The sequence below is a fragment of the Taudactylus pleione genome, unplaced genomic scaffold (genome assembly GCF_031769625.1).
Source record: "Taudactylus pleione unplaced genomic scaffold, aTauple2 ptg000155l, whole genome shotgun sequence".
In the NCBI taxonomy this organism is placed as follows: domain Eukaryota; kingdom Metazoa; phylum Chordata; class Amphibia; order Anura; family Myobatrachidae; genus Taudactylus; species Taudactylus pleione.
The window spans coordinates 1,922,501-1,946,914 of record NW_028284557.1 but is presented as its reverse complement, the minus strand read 5'-3'; the positions used below and the strand labels follow the sequence as shown (position 1 = coordinate 1,946,914).

General features: G+C 46.3%; 1 protein-coding gene across 1 annotated transcript in view; it reads left to right on the top strand.

Moving 5' to 3' along the window:
• NPEPPS (aminopeptidase puromycin sensitive) overlaps positions 1-24,414 on the top strand; it is a 96,230-nt gene that overhangs the window by 68,866 nt on the left and 2,950 nt on the right. The window contains exons 18-22 of the mRNA XM_088474585.1: positions 6,883-7,025; positions 7,105-7,161; positions 8,903-9,010; positions 14,773-14,928; positions 15,016-15,063. Of these exons, the coding sequence (XP_088330711.1) occupies positions 6,883-7,025; positions 7,105-7,161; positions 8,903-9,010; positions 14,773-14,928; positions 15,016-15,063 (512 nt within the window). The remainder of the gene's footprint in view (positions 1-6,882; positions 7,026-7,104; positions 7,162-8,902; positions 9,011-14,772; positions 14,929-15,015; positions 15,064-24,414) is intronic.

Below are 24,414 nucleotides of genomic sequence, written 5' to 3'. Positions count from 1 at the left end.
GAAAGCAGCCCGCTCAGTGTGGAGAACGGGCGCCATAGCGGGGCGGGGGGCGGAGCCTAATATTCAATTCTGCTCCTACCTCCCAGCGCTCCCAGAAAGAGGCTGGTGGCCATTTTAGAGACTGTCCTGCCTGCCGGTCTGTGTGTGTGCACAGTGGGGTCAGGCTAGCTGTTTTACTTAAGTACAGCTCATACATTACACAGTGATATTGTGTGTAACAGCACTGGTCATAGTATCAGCGCTAGTGAGGCAAAAGCATATCTCCCTCTATGCCCTTATCTCTCCTTTTCTATACAGTCTGAGTCTGTATCTCACTGTCCTTCACCGTGTGTGTGTGTGACCAGTGGATTACAATGTCTTCTAAGGGATCTAAAGCTGCACAGAAATCTTTCTCCTGCAAAAAGTGTGCAGAGAAATTTACACAGGGACAGTCAAATACTTCCCTTCTGTGTGATAAGTGTGTTTCAGAGCCACGGGCTACTGACTCACCACTGCAGAGGAGGTACAGGAGACAGAGGAAGGTGAGGTCCAGGAACCAGAGGAACCGATTCCTCCGGTATCGGAACCTGTATCTCACGGCGTAGAGGCGTTGGTTGCGGCATTATGCCAAGTATTACATGTTGAAGATATTGTTCCAGTGGCGGATAGACAGTCTATCTTTAATAAAAGACAAAGACAAGCCACCACTTTTCCATCGTCTGAGGAACTGGATGAGATCCTAAACTCGGCGTGGATCACGTAAGCTTTTATCTTATTACCCATTTCCTGCAGAAAGCAGAAAATTATATGAAACTCCTCCTGCAGTGGACCCTTAGGTATCCCACCTGTCTAAAAAGATGGTACTTCCTGTACCAGGAGCAGTCTCCCTAAAAGAATCTTCCGACAAAGTTAGAAAACACCTTAAAATCTGTTTATACAGTGGCAGGTGTGTACCTTCGTCCCGCGCTAGTTAGCTGCTGGGTCAACAAGGCTGTAGAAGCATGGGCTACACAGCTTTCAGAGGGCCTTAAGACAGGGGTACAAGTAGACGAGCTGATTCAGTTGCTTTCCGCTAGATCCTCGGCCTTAGCCATCTCTGCCAGAAGCGCTCTTTGGCTACGACAGTGGCAGGTTGATGCTGAGTCTAAGAGAGCAGTGGAGGCTCTTCCTTACACAGGAGATGTCCTGCTTGGTTCCGAATTAGATAAGTGGATTTCACAGGCCACAGTTGGGAAGTCAACTTATATGCTTTCAGTGCCTCCGCCTCCCAGAACACCTGTTGCAGGACCGTCATTTCGGTCCTTTCGTGTTCCAGGGAGATTTAGAGGCCGTTCCAGAGGAGCTCCTGCTATCTCCCAGGCTTCCAGAGGCCGAGGAAGAGTCACTGCATCCTCATCCCAACAGGACAAATCTACGGTTAAACCTTCTGCATGATGCTCTACCTTCTCATTTGGGGGATCCCAAGGTTGGAGGTCGACTGCATAACTTCAAAGCAGAATGGAACCAGTCTTGCCAGGACGCCTGGGTTCGGGACATCATTACTCAGGGGTTGAAGTTGGGTTTCAAAATCCAACCTCCTCCTCGTGTTTTCACAACCAGGTTACCACTGTCAGTAGAAAAACGGGTTGTGATTCAGGGGGCAATAGACAGGCTTCTGTTGTCTCGAGTGGTAGTGAATGTTCTGAACCATCAGCGGGGTCAGGGCTTTTACTCCAGCTTGTTTGTGGTTCCAAAACCAGACTGGTCGGTGAGACCCATTCTGAACTTAAAGGATCTCAATCCTTATCTGCGTGCTTTCAGGTTCAAAATGGAGTCCCTGCAGCCGGTCATTGCCGGCCTGGAGAAGGAAGAGTTTCTCGTGTGCTTGGACATAAAGGATGCCTACCTTCACATTCCCATCTGACCTCCGCATCAGGCATTCCTTCAGTTTACATTGAAAGACTCTCATTTTCAATTTCAGGCCTTACCTTTTCTCTTTCCTCAGCACCAAGAGTTTTCACAAAAGTAATGGCAGTGATGATGGCCCTGCTTCGGAGGCAGGGTGTTGCTATCGTTCCATATTTGGACAATCTCCTTATCAAAGCGCCGTCGGTAACACAATTGTTACAAGACATACAGGTAACTCAGAGTCTGCTTTTACAACATGGTTGGATCCTCAATTTCCAAAAGTCATGTCTACAACTTAAACAGCGCCTGCTGTTCTTGGGGATGATTTTGGACACGGTGGAACAGAAGGTGTTCCTTCCTCTGGACAAGGTATACTCCATTCAGCACATGGTGCGGTTGATATTGCGTCATTGAAGAGTATCAGTACATCTGTGTATTCGATTACTAGAGAAAATGGTGGCGACTTTTCTAGTCCATCCAGTACGGGAGATTTCATGCTCGCCCATTTCAATTGGATCTACTGTTCCAGTGGTCGGGGTCACATCTTTCTTCACAAGCGAGTGCTAATATCCCCCAGGACTCGTACATCTCTACATTGGTGGCTGAATTCCTCTCACCTGTTAGCAGGAAAGCGTTTTGCGGTGTGGGATTGCATTCTTCTCACCACGGACACAAGTCTGAGAGGGTGAGGGGCAGTGACTCTGGGAGGACACTTCCTGGGCCGCTGGGCTCAGCGGGAGGCAGTACTACCTATAAACATCCTAGAATTAAGGGCAGTGTTCTATGCTCTTCAGCTTGAACAGCCTCTGTTGCAGGGTCGAGCAATCAGAGTGCAGTCGGACAATGTCACAGCTGTGGCATATATAAACAGACAGGGCTGCACCAAGAGTCGGGCCGCCATGAGGGTAGTAAGCCGCATTCTGCTTTGGGCAGAGGAATTTGCAGCGGCGATATCGGCAATCTTCATCCCAGGGGTAAAAAATTGGGAAGCAGACAGGCCATTCATCCGGGGGAATGGGCGCTCAATCCTCAGGTCTTTCAACAACTGATTCAGCATTGGGGTCAACCTCAAGTGGTTCTCATGGCGTTGAGGTTGAACCATCAATTACCGTTGTACGGCTCTCGAACAAGAGATCCTCAAGCAGTGGTTGTGGATGCACTGACAGCGCCTTGGCAGTTTCCCTACGTGTACCTGTTCCCTCTAATTCCGCTTCTTCCTCGTCTGCTTCAAAGAATAAAAAGAGAAAGGGTCAAGGTTTTGCTGGTGGCTCTAGATTGTCCCAGACGAGCGTGGTACTCAGGTCTACGGCATCTGTTGATAGACGATCCGTGGCCTCTACCTCTGCAAGACTATCTACTCCTACAGGGTCCGTTTATCTATCAGGACTTAAAGTGGCTTTGTGTGATGGCGTGGCTTTTGAAAGGGCCATCCTAAGAAAGAAGGGTATTCCTTCCAGTGTGATTCCTACCATGATTAGGGCTCGGAAGGAAGTCACATCAAAAATTGTATCTGGAAGGCTTACGTATCTTTGTGTGAACGCCGCAGTTCACCCCCGTCTGATTTCAAGGTATCCCGTCGTCTTCTCTGCAAGCCGGTTTATCAGCAGGCCTTCGTCTATTGTCTTTGACGGTTCAGGTGTCGGCACTGTCCATTTTCTTTCAGCGGAGACTAGCCTTATAGCGGGATGTCCAGACCTTCCTACAGGGAGTAATCAGAATACAGCCTCCATTTGTGCCTCCTACGGCCCCATGGGACTTAGACTTGGTCCTTTTGTTTCTACAGTCTGCTTTGTTTGAACCGCTACAGACGGTGGAGATTTGTGCTGAAGTTTTTAACTTGGAAGGTGATTCTTCTTTTGGCGCTCGCCTCAGCTAGACGTGTGGCGGAGCTTGAGGCTCTATCCTGTCGCCCACCTTACCTCGTGTTCCATGAGGATATGGCTGAGCTTCGTACCCAGATGTCTTTTCTTCCTAAGATGGTGTCTGCATTTCACATGAACCATCCAATTGTAGTTCCAGTGTTAAAGGAAGATTCTCCGGGCTCCAAATCCTTAGACGTTGTTAGAACTCTTCGGATTTATGTGGAGAGGACAGCATCTATCCGGAAGTCGGATGTGCTTTTTGTCTGTTTTGAGATGGTAAGGCCAGGTTGGCCGGCTTCGAAACAGATTATTTCTCGTTAGATTCGTCTGACAATCAGACAGGCTTATCTGTCCACTTCTAAGCAGCCACCGGTTTCTATTATGCGCTTGGTGGGACCTTTATGGGCGGCTGCCTGTGGGGTTTCTTTGGCTAATCTTTGTTGAGCGGCCACCTGGTCAGGCAGGCATACTTTTAAGTTTTACCGTTTTGACACCTTTGCGGCCTCTGCTTCGCAGTATGGCCGTGATGTTTTGCAGGGTTTTCAGCGCTCTCCCGCCCGGGATGGGAGCACTGGGACGTCCCCACTGTACTGAGTCTCCAGTGTCCCATAGTGGTTGAAGGTGAAATCAGGGTTTTGGTTACTTACCGATAAATCACTTTCTCCGATTCCACAGGGGACACTGGACGCCCGCCCGGCACTGTTGCACCTGCATAAGTTTGTTGTTTTACAGGTTCAGACAGTTGTTTGTCTCCATGGTCTGCTTGAAAAGTTGTGTTTTCTTACATAAACAAACCAGAAAGGTTTTATGAATGTTGTAGTTTCTCTTCTCCTTATTTTCCAGCTCTCCTCGGGCACAGTTTTTTAGACTGACCTATGGGGGGTATAGAGGGGATGAGCTAGCTACCATACAGATTTATTAAAGTGCCAGCTCCCGGTTAACCCACTTCTATACCCCACTGTACTGAGACTCCAGTGTCCCCTGTGGAATCAGAGAAAAGGATTTATCGGTAAGTAACCAAAATCCTGATTATTCGTAGTGAAAATAAAACAACTTTGCTGATTAATATGATATGCGGCATGTGTATGTTCTGTGAGTGGCCGAGTCTGTAAAACAATCACAATGGACCGTGGTGTGGAAAACAGCCGCTGACACTGTAACGTAGCATTTCGTATACAGATACAGCTTTAGTGGCAACACAGAGCACACACATGCTGCATGTCATTGTAATCAGCAAAGTCTGTGTGCTTTTTAAATGTATCACATTGCAAATAAGAAGCATTTGTGGTGAAAAAGATGACAAAAATACCCGGCATGAGTAAACTTGCACAGGACTTGGCAAGATTAGAAGGGCTGTTTAATGCGACTGCAGAAACCGAGGACACCTCTGTAGCTAGATATATATCGCTATATGATCTAGCTAGATTTCTACATAGTCAGGTGCATAAATATTGGGACATTGACAGAATTTTCATACTTTGGCCTCTATTCACCACCACAATGGCTTTGACATGAAACAAACAAGATGTGCTTTAACTGCAGACTTTCAGATTTAATTCGAGGGTAATTACATCCAAATCAGGTGAACGGTGTAGGAATTACAACGGTTTCTATATGTGCCTCCCACTTTTTAAGGGGCCAAAAGTAATGGGACAAACTAAACAATCCTAAATCTAACTTTCACTTTTTAATACTTTGTTGCAAATCCTTTGCAGGCAATTACAGCCTGAAGTCTGGAACGCATAGACATCACCAGACGCTGGTTTTCATCCCTGGTGATGCTCTGCCAGGCCTCTACTGCAAATGTCTTCAGTTTCTGCTTGTTCTTGGGGCATTTTCCCTTCAGTTTTGTCTTCATCAAGTGAAATGCATGCTCAATCGGATTCAGGTCAGGGGATTGACTTGGCCATTGCATAACATTCCACTTTTTAGCCTTAAAAAACTCTTTGGTTGCTTTTGCAGTATGCTTTGGGTCATTGTCCATCTGCACTGTGAAGCGCCGTCCAGTGAGTTCTGAAGCATTTGACTGAATATGAGCATATAATATTGCCCGAAACACTTTTGTAAGCAGTCACATCATCAATAAATACAAGGGAACCAGTTCCATTGGCAGCCATACATGCCCACGCCATGACACTACCACCACCATGCTTCACTGATGAGGTGGTATGTTTTGGATCATGAGCAGTTCCTTCCTTCTCCATACTCTTCTCTTCCCATCACTCTGGTACAAGTTGATCTTTGTCACATCTGTCCATAGGATGTTGTTCCAGAACTGTAATGGCTTTTTTAGATGTTGTTTGGCAAACTCTAATATGGTCTTCCTGTTTTTGAGGCTCACCAATGGTTTACATCTTGTGGTGAACCCTCTATATTCACTCTTGTGAAGTCTTCTCTTGATTGTTGACTTTGACACATATACACCTACCTCCTGGAGAGTGTTCTTGATTTGGCCAACTATTGTGAAGGGGATTTTCGTCACCAGGGAAATAATTCTTCTGTCTTCCACCACAGTTGTTTTCCGTGGTCTTCCGGGTCTTTTGGTGTTGCTGAGCTCTCCGGTGCGTTCTTTCTTTTTAAGAATGTTCCAAACAGTTGATTTGGCCACAGCTAATGTTTTTGCTATCTCTCTGATGGGTTTGTTTTGATTTTTCAGCCTAATGATGGCTTGCTTCACTGATAGTGACAGTGACAGCTGTTTGGATCTCATATTGAGAGTCGACAGCAACTGATTCCAAATGCAAATGTCACACCTAGAATCAACTCCAGACCTTTTACCTGCTTAATTGATAATGAAATAACAAAGGAATAGCCCACACCTGTCCATGAAATAGCTTTTGAGTTGATAGTCCCATTACTTTTGGCCCCTTAAAAAGTGGGAGGCACATATAGAAACCGTTGTAATTCCTACACCGTTCACCTGATTTGGATGTAATTACCCTCAAATTAAATCTGAAAGTCTGCAGTTAAAGCACATCTTGTTTGTTTCATTTCAAAGCCATTGTGGTGATTAAGAGGCCAAAATATGAAAATTCTGTCAATGTCCCAATATTTATGCGCCTGACTGTAAGTATATATGCAGTCTGAGGTGCATATTATAGTATACCAGTATTTGAGCGTACAGTTGGTTCTCTATTTTTATTTTTCTCCTTAGGGCACTTGGATGCTTTGCTGAGGGGGCTGGTTTTAGGGAAGCTGGGAAAGGCTGGCCATAAACCTACCCTGGAAGAAGCTCGTCGTAGGTTTAAGGACCATGTAGAAGGAAAGAACACACTGAGTGCTGACCTCCGGAGCCCGGTTAGATATAAATCTTTAAATGTACTGCACTTCTCTTTCTGTGTCATAAGACTCTGAACACTATCCATTTCTGTGTTAGGTTTATGTGACTGTTCTGAAGCACGGGGACAGCACAACTTTGGACACCATGCTAAAGGTTAGTTATCAGTACGGGAAATTTTTGGAGTTTGCTTTAAATGGGAAGAGGGTAAAAGCCGGAAAAAAAGTAAATGCACTTGAAAAAAAATTGGAAATCCATAATAAATGTATTGGAAAAGCTGGAAATCATATTACATGTATTGAAAAAGCTGGAAATCCATAGTAAATGTCAGGGTCATAACTAGGATAGTGCAACCAGTGCCATGGCACAGGGCACAGCAGGGAAGGGGGCGCTGTTTGGGCCTGTCAATTTTCTGTTTATTATCATTCTCACTTGTAGCTTCCTCTTCTTTTATCCCCAGCATCTCCTGGCCTCCCCTATCTCTTCGCTGGCCCTTCCCCATGAGGCCATGGCCCTTTTTCAGGTGTGTTATCTCCCCATTTTTAAAAATGGAGGGGCGCCAATGCTCTTTTTGTCACAGGGCACCAAAAAGTCTAGTTACGGCTACGGTAAATGTATTAGAAAAGCCGTAAATCATAGTAAATGTATTGAAAAAGCCGGAAATCCATAGTAAATGTATTGAAAAAGCCAGAAATCATAGTAAATGTATTAAAAATGCCGGAAATTATAGTAAATGTATTAGAAAAGCCGGAAATCCATAGTAAATGTATTAGTGAAGACTGAAATCATGTTAGGTTATGTTTTCGCATGTGCAAACTTTTTGCACCCTTCGCTCAAATGTGTCACTTTTCTCCGCTATCGCATATGCTGATTTTCGGGGAAATCCTATTACAAAAGATGCAATGCGGCAATTGCCTTAAAAAAAAAATGTGGCAAAAAGTGTGCCTGAAAATTGGGAAATGTGCTTGTACCCCCCAAAAACGGTAAACTAACGTAGGGTAATAGTTTATTTTTTAAATTGTGTCAAATGGCTGTTGTTTATTCATTTTTATTTAACAGTGGAAAAATGATGGAAAGCAAGTTTTTTGGGCAAAATAAATGCAGTTAAATTAGGGGTACATAAAACTGGGTGCTAGTATATTTTGTCATTTTAGGGTGCAAAAAGTTAAAAATACAACTGCTGCAGGTATCTACAATCCCAATAACATTTTCCATCCATACAGCCCCCAAAATACCTACCACACTACTTAAAACCCATTTTCTAACACTTTTTACATTTTGACCCCCAAAATTAAATGTCATTTTTATGGGGAATTGAGGTTAATTTAAAAAATATTTTTGCTTAATTAGACATTAGGGAAGGGGGGGGGGGTCCAAAGAGTTCTGAACCAAGCCCCCACATTTTTATCCCAAAATAGGGGTTTTATAAAATGTATTTAATAAGATTTCCGGCTTTTTCAATGCATTTACTATGGTTTCCGGCTTTTTCAATACAATTACTATGGTTTCCGGCTTTTTCAATGCATTTACTATGGTTTCCGGCTTTTTCAATGCATTTACTATGGTTTCCGGCTTTTTCAATGTATTTACTATGGTTTCTGGCTTTTTCAATGCTTTTAATATGATTTCCGGCTTTTTCAATACATTTACTATAGTTTCCGGCTTTTTCAATGCATATAAGATTTCCGGCTTTTTCAATGCATTTACTATGTTTCCGGCTTTTACCCACACCCCTTTAAATGCACATAAATTGCTACACCCCTTGCATTTTAATTAATATGATTGCTGCCACCATTTGGTTTTCAAATACCTTTAATAAAGTTGAATAGTTAAGAATAAATTCTTTCTGACTTGTCCCTCTAAATTCCACTTAACATATAAATATCTCAAATTTTAGCTCCACAAATTAGCTGATATGCAAGAGGAAAAGAACCGTATTGAGCGGGTTCTTGGAGCCATCTCTTCCCAGGATTTGATCCAGAAAGTGCTCAGCTTTTCACTATCAGTAAGTATGCCTGGTCATCAGTTCTCTATTTCAATTACCGTATATACTCGAGTATAAGTCGACCCGAATATAAGCCGAGGTACCTACTTTTACCCCAAAAAACTGGGAAAACTTACTGACTCGAGTATAAGCCTAGTGTGGGAAATGGCAGCAGCTGGTAGTGCCCCCAGTAGTAATTCCCCCTGGTTGTGCCCCCAGTAGTAATCCCTCCTGGTAGTGCCCCCAGTGGTAATCCCCCCTTTCAGTGCCTCCAGTAGTAATCCCCCCCCCCCCCTGGTAGTACCCCCTTTTAGTGCCCCCTGTAGTAATCCCCCACTGGTAGTGCCCCCTGTAGTAATCCCCCACTGGTAGTGCCCCCTGTAGTAATCCCCCACTGGTAGTGCCCCCTGTAGTAATCCTCCCCTGGTAGTTCCCCCAGTGGTAATCCCCCCTTTTAGTGCCCCCTGTAGTAATCCCCCACTGGTAGTGCCCCCTGTAGTAATCCCCCCCCTTGTAGTTCCCCCAGTGGTAATCCCCCCTTTTAGTGCCCCCTGTAGTAATCGCCCCCTTGTAGTTCCCCCAGTGGTAATCCCCCCTTTTAGTGCCCCCTGTAGTAATCGCCCCCTGATAATGCCCCTTGGTAGTGCCTCCTGTAGTAATCGCCCCCTGGTAGTGCCCCCTGTAGTCATCGCCCCCTGGTAGTGCCCCCTGTTGTCCCCGTCCCCCCCCCCCCCTTCCCTAGTAGAGAGAGACGTGAAAAGAATAAAAAAAAAATAAACACTTACCTGTAACTCCCGCTCCTGGTCCCGCCGCTGTCCGCTCCTCCGGCCGCTTTGCATGGGAGAGACATCGTCATGACGACGTGTCTCCCATCACCCACTGCGGGAGCCGGAAGATGGCTCCCGCAGTGGGAGCAGCAGCAGCCGCTGAGAGTCTGACACTTGACTCGAGTATAAGTTGTGGGGGTACTTTTTCAGCACATTTTTTGTGCTGAAAAACTCGGCTTATACTCGAGTATATACGGTACATCTATATTGACTTTTGCTTGTTTATTTTGTGTTTTTAACTTGTGCTTGTATATAATTATGTGTGTATTTATCTGCACTCATGTTCCAAAATCAGTTCTGCTGGGGTGCATATCGAATCGACATTGGAGGAATCTAGGAATCTTGTCAGACTACATAATAAGTCCAATACAATAGATGGCACTCACCAGTCGTCTTGCGGAGTAAAATTCTATTTTATTTATAAAGAAACATAATAATTTGTTGACTAGTCAGTCCTACTTCTATACCTTTTTCAAGACTCTATCAGCATGTTAACAACAAAACAGCTCCATGAGCAATGAACGGTTTTACTCTGCAAGATGACTGGTGAATGCCATCTATTGTATGTGTGTCGCCCCGTGCTTCTCTTAAGTACAAAACTAAACTGAGCAAACAACAATAATGCTTACACAGATCTAAGTCACAAATAACAAAAAGGTGAACCAACCACAATATCTGAAATGACTCAAATCTTCCAAGTGCCCTCTTTTATACTACAGGTATAGTAATTAAGTTAATGAAAAGGTGTAAGCGATTGTGCCCTTTAGATGAATCAAACCACAAACCGTGATGCATTCAGAATATTCATATGTGACAAATCTTCATACCAAATAAAAAAGGGAAGTCATCATTTTGAAAAATGGTCTCTGAATAGGTGATCTGTGTGACTTCATGTGATGGATACATACAGAAAGAACAATTATTTAGTGTAACACCACCAAAATAAAATAAAAAAAGGGCACAGTATCTGCGTGTTAAAAAAAATAAAAAATAACAACATTGCACAAGCAGAATCCTTTGATGGAAAGTATCCGTTTCTTTGTTCATCACCTCTGAGTCTTGGGTTGTGATCTTATCCCATCAGTAAGGCATACTCCATTAAAGTCATGTCCTCATATAATAAAGATACAAAATCGTAGTGTAGTATTATGTTGCCCATAAGAGGCGTGTCTGCTTTGAAACTGACCATTGTCAGGTGTATTCCTTTGGTAATTCACCAGTAGATACATAAGTGGCAAACACATAATTTCTAGAGGGGAGGTTCCAAATGCTTGATATTAGAGTAAGTGTGGCCAGTCCATGAAGAGGGCACTTAACCAGCTTTTAATATGCATCATACAAAGTGTATTGTGTGTCATAATTCCAGCATATACAGGACCAGTGATCACAGTAAGCCATTAGATGCGCCAGTAGGGCCATCCTGCCTGAACTGAGTGTTTCTAATTCAGATCTGGCCACCATTCCAGAGCATTGGAGCAAGTCCGGGAATCTGGGGAAGCAGCAGAATAACCTAGTACTGCCCTGGAATTTTACAGTCAGGTGCATAAATATTGGGACACTGACCAAATTTTCATATTTTGGCCTCTATGCACCACCACAATGGCTTTGAAATGAAACAAACAAGATGTGATTTAACTGCAGACTTTCAGATTTAATTTGAGGGTAATTACATCCAAATCAGGTGAGCGGTGTAGGAATTACAACGGTTTCTATATGTGCCTCCCACTTTTTTAGTTCACCTGATTTGGATGTAATTACCCGCAAATGAAATCTGAAAGTCTGCAGTTAAAGTACATCTTGTTTGTTTCATTTCAAAGCCATTGTGGTGGTGCATAGAGGCCAAAATATGAAAATTCTGTCAATGTCCCAATATATATGCACCTGACTGTATGTACATATTGGTCTGCTTATGCACTGGATAGTGTATTATTTAGTATATAGTAATTAAGCCTATTGATAGTCTATAACCGTGCATATTTTCCTGATCTCCTAGTTGGTGCACAGGTTTATTTATTACTGCCTGACACATGTTTAAAGATTCACAGGTGGTGCTAATGGTTTCATTTGTGATACTGAGAAAAACATGCAACACTAGTAGAATTCTATTATATTACCTGCATTTGCCGATGTACATCTTAAATGGCATGGCACTGGGACATTTGTGCCAGGTGAACGTTTGGTCTTTGGAGCATACCTATACCAAATTTGACATGTTAAATACTTGTGTCCAAAGATGCTAGCTTTGGACTTAAGGTATTGCTCACTGAGACTTCTGAGTGTATCCTCCCTTAGGGAATTGCTTTGTGTCGTTATCCATGGTACTTCTTCCAGTGACCCCCAATTGATTTGATTTTTGTACTTAAATTAAATCCTTTTCTCGTAGTCCACTGGGGGACACGACACCTTTCATTTTTGTTTTTGTATTTTGTTCCTCTCGCTCTGTGCTTACTACCCTGTCCTTTGGGGTTTGGCTAGACAGAACTAATGCTCCCAAGCAGTAACTGGGGATATAGAGGGGAGTGGAATCTGAACATTTTCCCATTTTAAACTGCCCGGGCCTTCCTGCACCTCTTACTGTACCCTGATGGCACTACTTCCATTTTGCCCCAATGGAAACTGAGAAAAGCATTTAAGATAAAAAATAAAAATGTGTAGGCTACTTTTTAAAGTATTTCTACCAAAGAATTTGTAGTTTAGGGTTCTGTCAATTTCAGTTACGTGCCAAAATACATTCTGTAATACATGTTGTGTGGCCAGGCAGTGTGTTCTGGTTGCCACTTAGGAAATACTTACCCCAGACAGAAATGTTTATAATTAAGATATGGGGGCTTATGTAATAGGGTGCAAGCTGGTGCTGCTGCAGGAATACATGCAAGTATTCCCATATTTTTAAACCGGCAATCATTTGAAAGGCAAACCAAGCTGGTTTTGCCTTTAAAATGATTGCCACTTTAAAAATACGGGAGCACTCGCATGTATTCCCGTAGTGGCGCCAGCTCGCACCCTATCAAAGAGCTTATACTTGAGTCTGGAAACTGTACATCTCATGCTGCAAGCGTCAGGGCTTCTTGGCTGCTGCCTTTCGTTTACAATGTCTCATCCTTTTTTCAGGACAGTCTGTTTCAGGACTTTCGCCTTTCCTCTCTCAAAGGGCATGTTCCGGTCCTGTCTATACTGTTCCAAATATGAATGGTCACCATTCTGGGCCACCTTGAGACCTTCCTTAAGGGTGTCCTTCATATTCAGCCATCATATATATCACCAGTCCCTCCGTGGGATTTGAACTTTGTGTTGGAGGCTCTCCACATGTCGCCTTTCGAGCCTCTTGAATCATTAAAATTGAGGATTGTGTCCATTATTGCCCATTGTGTTGGCCAGACGTGTCTCTGAATTGGCAGCCCTGTCCTGCAAACTCCCCCTGGTCATTTTCCATTCGGAAAGGGTGGTTTTGCTGCCCATGGGTTGTTTTTTTTTTTTTTCCCCCTAACCTAAGGTTAAGTCTAAAGGTGCGTACACACTGGGCGATAAAGTGGACGACTGAACGATAACGATATCGTTATCGTTCAGTCGTCCACTTTATCGTCCATTTTTAAGCCCAAAAAGATGAACGATAACGACGACACGCGTTCCCGCGGTTCGTTCGTCATCATCGTTCATCGGGCTGACATGCAGGCCAACCTGACGATGTCGTCAGGTTGCTGCATGTCAGGGAATGGGGGAGAGAGCCCGGCGCTGAACGATATCGTTAATGATATCGTTCAGCGGCTGTGCTCAATGTCATGAACGACATTGAGCACACCCTGCCGGGGACACACTAGATGATATCGCTCAGGGAGCATATCGTCTAGTGTGTATGCACCTTAAGTTCTATCAGAACCAGGACATTGTTCTGCCAGTCTTCACGCTACCTTCTTTATCCGTCAGCTCTTTGGAGTTGTTGGATGTGGTCCATGCTCTATGGATATAGGTGGACCATCCATCTTCTGATAGGTGCACGGACTCCATGTTGGTTGGTCCCCCAAAATGAGGTTGGGCGTTTTTCGAAGAGCACCATTGCTCGGTGCCTCACCTCCACCGTCAACCAAGCCGATTTGTCCTTTGATTTGCCTGTTCCAGCTTCTGTTTGGGCTCATTCAACTCGTGCTGTTGGGGCTTCTTGGGCGTTTCGCTATGGCATCTCTGTGGAATAGCTGTGCAGAGCTGTGACCTGGTCCTTTGTGCACACCTTCACAAAATTGTACAGTTTCCATACGTTTGGTATGGGGGACACCAGTTTTAGCTGAAAAGTTCAACGTGCGGTTTTGCCGGACAGTGCCTCCCACCTTCCCCTGTTCTCTTGCTTTAGCAAATCCCACATGTAAGTAATGCTGTGTTCCCTAGATGGATGCAAGAGGCAATTGAATTTTGTACTCACCGTAAAATACCTTCCACTTAGTTCACCTGAGAGATACTGCTATCCCTCACTGATTTGTTGTTTTTGCATGATTCCATAGTTTATTGTTCATAGTTCTGTTCTTCCTCCATACAACTTTTCTAGATGAATAAACTCATTAGAGAGAGGCAGAATATTCTTTTGATTATTTTAGTTCCAAACTATCAGTGCCACACACGCCTAACACACACATAAGTAACGAAGTGTCCCCCAGACGGAATACAAGGAAGGGGTTTTACGGTGAGTGCAAAATCCGATTTTTTGGGATGGTTGGAGTAAACCAACACAAACAAAGGGCGAACATACAAACTCCACATATATAGGGCCTTGGTGGGAATCAAACCCAAGGCTTCAGTGCTGTGAGGCAGTAATGCTAACTGCTAAGCCTACTGTGACTTTTTAATTTTTTCTTCCAAGAGTAATTTTATGCAGTTTTTGGCAATTATTCATTCTTTGGAAATAACTGAGAATAATGTGACATGTAAAATACTTAGAATTCATTGTGGTTATTTTATGCTTTCTAGGAAGAGGTACGTCCCCAGGATACAGTATCTGTTATCGGTGGGGTTGCTGGGGCTAGCAAACAAGGCAGAAAATCTGCATGGAACTTTGTGAAGGAAAATTGGGAGGAATTGTATAACCGATATCAAGGTGGCTTCCTCATCTCACGACTCATAAAAGTATGTCGATTTTTAGTTTGGCATTGTGCTTTTATTGTATGCTGATAGCACTGGTTTTAGTTAACCATTCATATTTTTTCCTTTTAGCTATCTGTGGATGGTTTTGCAAGTGAGAAAATGGCTGCAGAAATCAAGGTATGTAATAGCGATTAGGCATAGTGACGAAAAAATGGTGTTCATTACATTCTTAATTGGAATGTGCATTTTCATTTTGTGCTTGACATTACTGATAATAAATACTGTCTGTTGATAGACAAATGGATTTTTATAATGGATTGGGTCAGGTCTTTCTCGAGCATATGTATGTTGGGCAGGTTTCAGGGTTTTGTGTTATTTACATTTTTTTTATATAACAAAGCTAAACAGATGCATGAATCTATATAATATGATATATTGTGCATGATACAAGATTTTATTTATCGCTTCATTCTATGGTTTTACAGATAAATTCTAAGAGGGGTATTCAATATGAAACGTTAACTTTACTGTCGAAGTTAACGTTTCATATCGGCGTTTTTTCCTGCGTTAAAGTCTGGTGCGCGCTCCCGCTTATCCCCGTATTCAATATAAAATTAACGAAAACGGGAAACTCCGAAGTTGGATTTGCGTAAAGTTACGAATTTTTCCTTAAAATAATTGTAAGACCCCCTAAAGTTGTAAAAACATGGGGGAACACTATGGGTACCCCCGTTTTAGCATTTAATTGAAAGTCGGGGATTTAAATAGCCGCAGCAGGTGTTTTTTTCCCGACATTGAAGTGATGCAGAAGAGCACTTAGGTTATTTTTTTCGTTTTTTTTAGTGGTCCCATCAAATTTGGGGTACATGAAAATGGGTACTAGCATATTTTGATGTCCCTAAAAATTCTGCATTTGTGCACCTGCCGCTATAATTCTATTCTTCAAAACATCTGGCGCATACTTGCAGAATAGCCCTGAACCTATTTCCCCATTGTTTAACAATTTTTTTCCCATTTTTTTTTTTTTGCACCCCAATTTTTAAATTAATTTTTTGGGGTGTCCCTATTTTTTTTTTTTTTTTTTTACAGTTCTTTTTTATATGTCAATCTCAGGGGTGCAGGCTATTTTTTTTTTTTTTACGCCTGCACCCCTAAACCCCAATTCTGCACTTTTTTTCGACACCTATTCAATGGTGAAAAGTTATCACAGTTTTTTTATCAGACTTCTCAAAACTGCGATAAGTCTTTGAAATTGAATAGGGTGTAAAAGTAAAACCTGCGATAATGACGTCATAATTGCGATATTAATGCAAAAACAATGTTATCGCACCCGTATTGAATACCCCTCTAAGAGTTATGAGACCCTTCTAAAAGAAATTTGCTTTCTGTGGTATGGGGGAAAGAAAGAAAAAAAAAAAAGTGAGGGTGGCAGAAGGGTGTAGGTTAATGGAGAAGAAAATTAGGCAACAACGAGACCTAAAGTGTGCTGCTAGGCTACAGCACCATTGTAATGCCAAGTGTGGCTTATCTGGAATACAGAGGAGGACTTGGAAGTGCCCAGGCATGTCACCTTTACATAATAAGCACCCTTTGTTGGTTGAATATTCAAAGAATGAGGCGGTTCCTTTTGGTGTATACATTTGTAGAGCGGTTTACAGGTTTTGTAGAATGGCAATTCCTTGTACTTAAACGAGGGGAAACAAAAGTAAAGAACGTCTGATGTCTTTGATTTCTACTTCAGGGTCCATAGGGGGTCCACAGGGTTGACCTTGGGGTATAGCTGGATCTGGATCCATGGGCACCACGCAGTTAAAGCTTTAGCTGCTCCCAGGATGCACTTGGGTCCGTCCTCCTCTATACCCCGGCCACAGCACCTCAGTTTGAGTTGGTGCCCGGCCGGAGTCGGGTCACCTGCGCAGGGGGGCTGCAGGAGCAGCCCCCAAAAGCTTTCTATTTTTATTTAAAAAAAAAAAAAAAAAAGAGCCTGTTAGATTTTTATTTTAAAACAGAGGCTCTAGTGTGGCAGCGACGGGCTGTCTATGCAGACACCCACGCTGCCGCTCTCCTTCCCCGCTGGCGCCGTGACGCCAGTACTGCACTGGGGATCGCGGCGGGAGGCCAGAGTCCGTACTAGCCGGACTCTGGGTCCCTCCCTGGACTGCTGCCGGAGTCGCCGGGGACAAGGTAAGCCGCGAGTCGCCGATTAGCGGCGGCTCGCGGGTATTGCCTGCACATGCAGTCCTTTGCCCCCGGTCCTAGGGGACAGACCGGGGGCCGCTAGCGGTGGCGGCGGGCTCCCCCTCTGAGGAGGAATAACCCGTGGGACCACTAGACCACCAGGGATATATGGCAAGCGGGATGCCGGCAAGCCCTGGGGTTAATATGCTAGCCAGGGGAGGAAGCCTTCCCTGTCAGCGGCTCCTCCCCTCAGCTCAGCGCGCCTTTCAGCACGGAGTCTGGCGTCGCTGAGCTGCAGTTACACGGCCACTCCTCCTCTGAGGTCTCTGGGGGCCATTTTCTACAAGTGGCAGCGCAGATCTTCAGGGAGCACGCGGACCGGACCCCCTGTGTACCTCTCCCCCAATATAAGGACAGTGTACACAGCACTATAGCCCTCACAGACACTGAATTTGGGCAGGTTGATTGTAGTGGAACGGTGCAGTGAGTATGGTATGTGACTTTTGCTAGTGCTGCCTGTCTGTGCTTATTTTCCGCTTACTGTCAGCTTATACCTATCCCTTTACTTCTCCTACAAGCCCTACAGGTGTGTGGGGGAGGGGCGTTTCTGCAGACCTCACCTATATAAATCACGTATTTGTGAGGTCCGTCACATACAGTTGTGTGCTACACAGTGCCGTATTGTGGGCTGTTTAGCACACCGGTGAGTGCGTTTTCTTCTGCCCTGTTGCCAGATATATTTTTTGACTATATAATATATTCTGTCATGTCAGACGAGGAGGTTAAGCGCTCAGTGGCTCCGGTGTTGGCCTCCTGCGGACGCTGTTCTGCAGGAGTAGATAGGGAGGATTTGTCACAGGATGGCCTGTGTAGTCAATGCCAGGTGGCTCCTGGCCCATCCAGACCTTCTCTGGCGCAGGAACCACCGTGGGCGATTTTTTCTCAAGTGCTGGTGTCTATTGCGGACCGTCTGTCGGTCCCGACTGCTCTCCCTACTAGGGCGTTACCCCAGCCGACCATCCCCCATTCCCCGGGTGTCCCGCAGTTATTGCGGAGTCCTCCTGGGTCTCAATCAGTAGGTCCCTATGCGGGGTTGCCTATGTATATACAGGCTTCCCCTGTTCCGCAGCAGCCTGTGGTACCTTTTCAGGCCCCTATGGCGACTCCTCCACCATGGGTGGATGTGCTCTCCAACTCCGTGCAAAATTTGGCGGCCGCTTCCTCGGCTTTTCAGTCAATGTTGCAGACTGACATGCCTTCTAGGATTTCAAAACGCCCACTCATGACACGGGCTGCTCAGGTATCGGACTCAGAGGGTTCCTCAGATGATGGGGAGGTCCCTGATGACACTGACTCGGACGCCTCGGTCCAGGAAATGGATACCAAGTCGTCCATTAATGTGCGAGCACTAGTTAGGGCGGTGCGAGCTATTCTTCTTATAGAGGATGAGGCACCGGTTCCTAAGTCGAAGTTTCCTAGTTTCAAAAAAACTAAGGTGGCTTCTGCGGTGTTTCCCCTGTCGGATCAGTTGACGGATCATATGGCGGTAGCTTGGCAGGCGCCCAGTAAGAGATTCCTTCCTCAGAAGCGGTTGGCTTCTAATTACCCCTTCCCTGAGGCACATTGTAAAAAATGGGAAACCCCACCGGCGGTGGATTCCCATGTCACCCGTTTAACTCGGGGCGCCACCTTACCATTACCGTCGATATCCTCGCTGAAGGATCCCACGGACAGGAAAGTTGAGACTTGCTTAAAGTCTATTTACTCCCTCTCCGGGGCGGTGGCCCGACCGTCCATGGCCATCTCCTGGGTGGCCAAGGCCATTGAGGGGTGGGCCAATGCATTGGAAGATACCTTCCCGGACGACGCTCCGGATGTCCAGCGGGCGTTGTTGGGACAAATGAGGGACGCTGCTTCTTACATTGGAGAAGCTTCTTTAGATGCTAGTCTGCTGACCTCGCGGGTATCGGCTGCAGCGGTGTCTGCCCGCCGATCCTTATGGTTGCGGTCCTGGAGAGCGGACTCTGATTCAAAGAAAGGTCTGGAGGCCTTACCTTTCAATGGGGAATTACTATTTGGTCCGGACTTGGACAAAATAGTGGACACCCTGGCTAAATCCAAGTCGCCCTTCCTCCCTTCGGCGGCACTGCCTGCTAAGGTTCGGAGTTCGGCTTTTCGTTCCTTTCGGGTTCAGGGTAAGGCGAAAGGTCAGTCCTTCCCGAGACAGTCTGCGAGTAAGACTGCCTCTAAACCCAAGAAGCAAGCCTGGAGTGCTCGGCGCCCTTCTTCCAAGCAGGAAGATAAACCTGCGGCCTGATGGGACGGGCCTCCCTCTGGGGGACCTCAGAGTGGGAGGCCGACTTCTTCTATTTGCCCAGTGCTGTCACAATACCACCACGGATGCCTGGGTTCGAGAAGTGGTCTCCCAGGGGTACGCCCTGTCTTTTTGGAACAGACCACCCCACCAGTTTTTCTGCACAAGTCCTTCTCAGGACAAGACCAAGGCGTTACAGGTTCAGGAGGCTATAGAGTCCTTGCTGAAAGCAGGGGTCATTGTTCCCGTTCCTCTATCACAACGAGGGACGGGGTATTATTAGTCTCTGTTTCTGGTGCAGAAACCCAATGGTTCTCATCGCCCTATCCTCAACTTGAAGTCTCTGAACAAATTCCTCAGAGTTCCCAAGTTCAGGATGGAAACGTTACGTTCCATCATTCTGGCGATGGAACCGGGGGATTACATGGTGTCCCTGGACATCCAGGACGCCTACCTCCATGTTCCGATAGCATCTTCACACCAGCGGTATCTGAGGTTCGCTATCCTTCAACACCACTATCAGTTACGGGCGCTACCCTTTGGTCTCTCCACGGCACCGAGGGTGTTCACGAAGATTATGGCGGTCATGGCCGCACATCTTCGGAAACCAGAATGTACGGCTGCTGCCGTATCTGGACGACCTCCTGTTACTGGCGAGCTCCCCGGAGGTACTGCTTCAACATCTCCACCTGACGATCGCTTGCCTGCAAGCACACGGGTGGTTGATAAATTGGAAAAAGTCCTCCCTGATTACATCACAGCGGATGGTTCATTTGGGAGCCCTGCTGGATTCGCGTCAGCAAAGGATCTTCCTGACTCCGGAGAAGGTCGCCTCCCTACAGCTGCGGATACGCAGTTGCCTGAGCCGTTGCCGCCTGTCGGTCCATTCGGCTATGAGAGTTCTGGGGTCCATGGTGTCGACATTCGACATGGTGGAATTTGCCCAGTTCCATTCCCGGCCCCTGCAGGGGCTGATTCTATCAGAATGGAACGGGTTACCTCACCGGATCCGCTCTCAGGTGCTGGTGTTGTCTCCGGACGTTCGGCAATCTTTGGCTTGGTGGCTTCAGACAGCTCATCTGGTCGAGGGGCGCCCATTTTGGATCCCGGACTGGGTCCTGCTCACGACGGATGCCAGTCTCCGGGGTTGGGGGGCAGTGACCGGCTCTTTGTCGCTTCAGGGTCGTTGGTCAGCGGAAGAAGCACTTCTCCCCATCAACATCCTGGAACTGCGGGCAGTATACAGGGCCCTGCAGTCGTCCGGCCCCGCTCTTCACGGAAGGGCGGTACAGGTGCAGTCCGACAACGCCACCACGGTGGCGTATATCAACCACCAAGGCGGAACTCGCAGTCAGGCAGCGATGTCGGAGGTGTCTCGTATCCTGACTTGGGCGGAGGGTCACATTCCAGCGATCTCGGCGGTCTTCATCCCCGGAGTCCTCAATTGGGAGGCGGACTTCCTCAGCCGTCACGACGTGCATCCCGGGGAATGGTCGCTTCACCCAGAGGTGTTTCAGCTACTCGTGGACAGGTGGGGACTGCCGGAGCTGGACTTGATGGCCTCCCGTCACAATCACAAGTTGCCCGTTTACGGGTCAAGGACAAGAGACGCAGGCGCAAGTCTGGTGGACGCGCTGTCGGTGAAATGGACGTTTCACATGGCGTATCTGTTTCCTCCGATATCCCTGCTTCCTCGGGTTCTGCGGAAATTCAAGCAGGACGGCGGCATGCTCGTGCTGGTAGCTCCGGCGTGGCCCAGACGTCCTTGGTACTCCGATCTCAGGAGCCTCTCCATCGACGCTCCGTACCTTCTTCCTCAGCGTCGGGACATGTTGTCTCAGGGGCCCTGCCTTTACCCTGATCTGGGTCGGCTGTCTTTGACGGCGTGGCTCTTGAGACAGCCGTCTTGATGTCTCGGGGCTTCTCCAGTTCGGTTATTGGTACCATGCTCAGGGCACGCAAGCCTGCTTCAGCACGGATTTATCACAGAGTGTGGCACACTTACTTTCAGTGGTGTGAGTCCAGACATTATGATCCTCAGGTGTTCCGAGTTTCTAGGATCTTGGAATTTCTTCAGTCAGGATTGGATCTCGGCTTACGCCTTGCATCTCTGAAGGTTCATGTGTCCGCCTTGTCCGTGTGGTTTCAATGGCGGGTTGCAATACTACCAGACGGTCACACCTTTTTCCAAGGTGTTCTCAGGATCCAGCCTCCCTTTGTGCCTCCTGTGGCTCCTTGGGACTTGGCGGTGGTGCTACGGGTCCTGCAGGGTCCTCCGTTTGAGCCTCTTGAGGCGGTGGAGCTCAAGTGGCTGACATTTAAGACGGTTTTTCTCCTGGCAATTGCTTCGGCCAGGAGGGTGTCTGAATTGGGGGCGCTTTCCTGTCGCCCTCCTTTCCTGATTTTTCACCAGGACAGAGCGTTGCTCCGCACTTTTCCTGAGTTTTTGCCCAAAGTGGTCTCGAAGTTCCACATTAATCAGGAACTTGTTGTGCCAGCTTTTCAGTCCCCTGATCTTTCAGCTGGTGAGACTTCCTTAGATGTGGTCCGGGCGCTTAGAATTTATGTAGACCGGACGGCTTCGGTTAGGAAGTCTGATTCCTTGTTTATCCTCTTTGGTTTTCACAAGAGGGGTTGGCCTGCCAACAAACAAACGTTAGCCTGTTGGCTTCGTTCCGTTATTTGTGAGGCTTATGCACAAGAGGGTTTACCTGTGCCAGCCTCTGTTAAGGCTCATTCCACTCGTTCTGTGGGTCCCTCTTGGGCTGCTAGACGTGGCGCTTCTGCTGTTCAGCTGTGTAAGGCGGCCACTTGGTCCACAGGGCGCCCGCCCTGACGCACCTGGCTTCAAATGGGCTGTGTGGCTGGTCACCGGTTTTCCGTCTCCCATTTTTGTGAGTATGGTTTCTTGTGTGTTCCAGTCTTCCTTCTCTCTGTTTAGTCTCCTCCTCCGGCCTTGGCTGCTTACCAACTGAGGTGCTGTGGCCGGGGGCGGGGTATAGAGGAGGACGGACCCAAGTGCATCCTGGGAGCAGCTAAAGCTTTAACTGCGTGGTGCCCATGGATCCAGATCCAGCTATACCCCAAGGTCAACCCTGTGGACCCTATGGACTTCGTAGAAACAGAGATAACAAAGGTAAGTTCTTACCATATCTCTTATTTTATAGCTGAATGTCTTGTGCTGGGAATACTAAAAATGCCTGATTTGCTGAGCTTTCCAAATATTCAGATTTAGAGGCATGAGATCCTCGAGGAAAGCACATCCTGTTTAACGGGTAGTGTAGCTTGCCCTGGATCAACTAAGGCCTCTATGGAATCGTGGAGACGGTTACTGGGTAAAGCGGGGACAGTGGGCCTGATTCAGAGCAGCTTGCTGTGTCAGAATTCCTTAACTCCCGCGGCTCATGGATTACACAGAGTGTACACAAAGACGCTGTTGAGATGGAGAAATGTTGTGGAGAAGTGATGGGTGGTGGCTAGAAATGCGCACAAATAGTCCATTCAGTGGTCATGTAATGGGAGAGTTGCGGGCGTGTCAGTCAAACTGCTGCATACGCAGACACGCAAGCGTAGGAGGCCATAGACGGAGAAACTGCACCTGATATAGGGTTGGCGCACATTTTCGATAACGATACTGATAGTGACGTTTAAGGATACACCAATCGGTATTCCTGCATCTGTGGATGCTGAAAGTGGGCGTCTCAGTCCTTGCACCTTCTACATCCGTGTGGGATGTACACAAAGGAAATGTAGTGCCATTTGCTTAAAGTTGCAGATGGGTGACCACCAGTAGACGCTGCTGTGTGCGCTTTTATCTCCACCTCTGACCTCAGGCCCAGTTGGCTATAGGTGTCCAGAGGGCGGACTAGTATTTTCTATCCATGGCAAGGAAAATATAGGTAAACTATATAGTGTGCTTTATCTGAATCTAAGGTTTATGCTGTTCGTGTCTTATCCAGTCAGTTACATGTAATTCCTATTCCTCCACCCCATTTTGGGGTACTCACTTGATGTCTTCAAGGTCTAGAGTAGCAAGCAACAATAGGTCCACTTGAAAGACAGCATCGATTCTGAGATCTCTTCCCAGGAGGAGGTAAAACTTCAGGGTGACTCAAACCTCTAGTATTTCTATCTCTTTTTCATTTTTTTTGCCTTCCTTTGCTCAGTTGCCTGAATTTTTTTAAAGAAACATGGTTATGACCAAATATGAAGTTCTTATACCAGTACTGGAGATGGCTAATACTGAACAACCATGTTGAATGTATATGTTCTCTAAAGCTTGGTACACACCACAGTATGACCCAGCAATGTAACGATACATGGCACACCATACATACTGCACGATCGGGCGTACAATGGCGCAAAGTATCGATACATGCTGCAGGTACCTATACCGCACCGTTCATTGAATCGTCCCATCTGCTGTGCAGCACAGCAGATGGGACGATTCAATGAATGACTGATCGTTAACTATACGATATATCGTTCCAATACATCATATCGTGTGTAACCAGCTTAAGACTACCACTCTCCCTAGTCCAGAGCAGCCTTTATTATGGATGGAATGGACTGATAATATGAAAGTATTATGAAATATATTTATGTAGCTTAAAAGGCAGCAATCTGATCCAATCTCGCATCAATATGGGCCCCTGAAGAAATGGTAAGCACTTCTCAACTGCTTACAGTTGGATTGTCCTAGGCCTGAGCTTCTGGCTTTAGCAGAGCAAGTTAACATGGTTTTGGATTTTCTGGGAGGTGCAGCTGTGTACTTGACTGATTTTACATGCAATGCTCAATGCAGATTCCCTATTATCTGGAATCTGCGTGTGTGTAGGACACATTCTGCGAATGTGTAGAACAAGCCCTGCGTTATCGCACGCAACCCCTGCTATGTCTCTGCCTGACAGGCCGGGTGTATTTTAGGGGCTGGGACGCCCGGCATTCCCAGAAAAGGGGTGTGGAAAGACCAAGGCCTGCGTCCACGGAGGCAGTTTCCTGGCCTCGCAAGCTGGCCAGCCTAAGTAGGCTGAAGA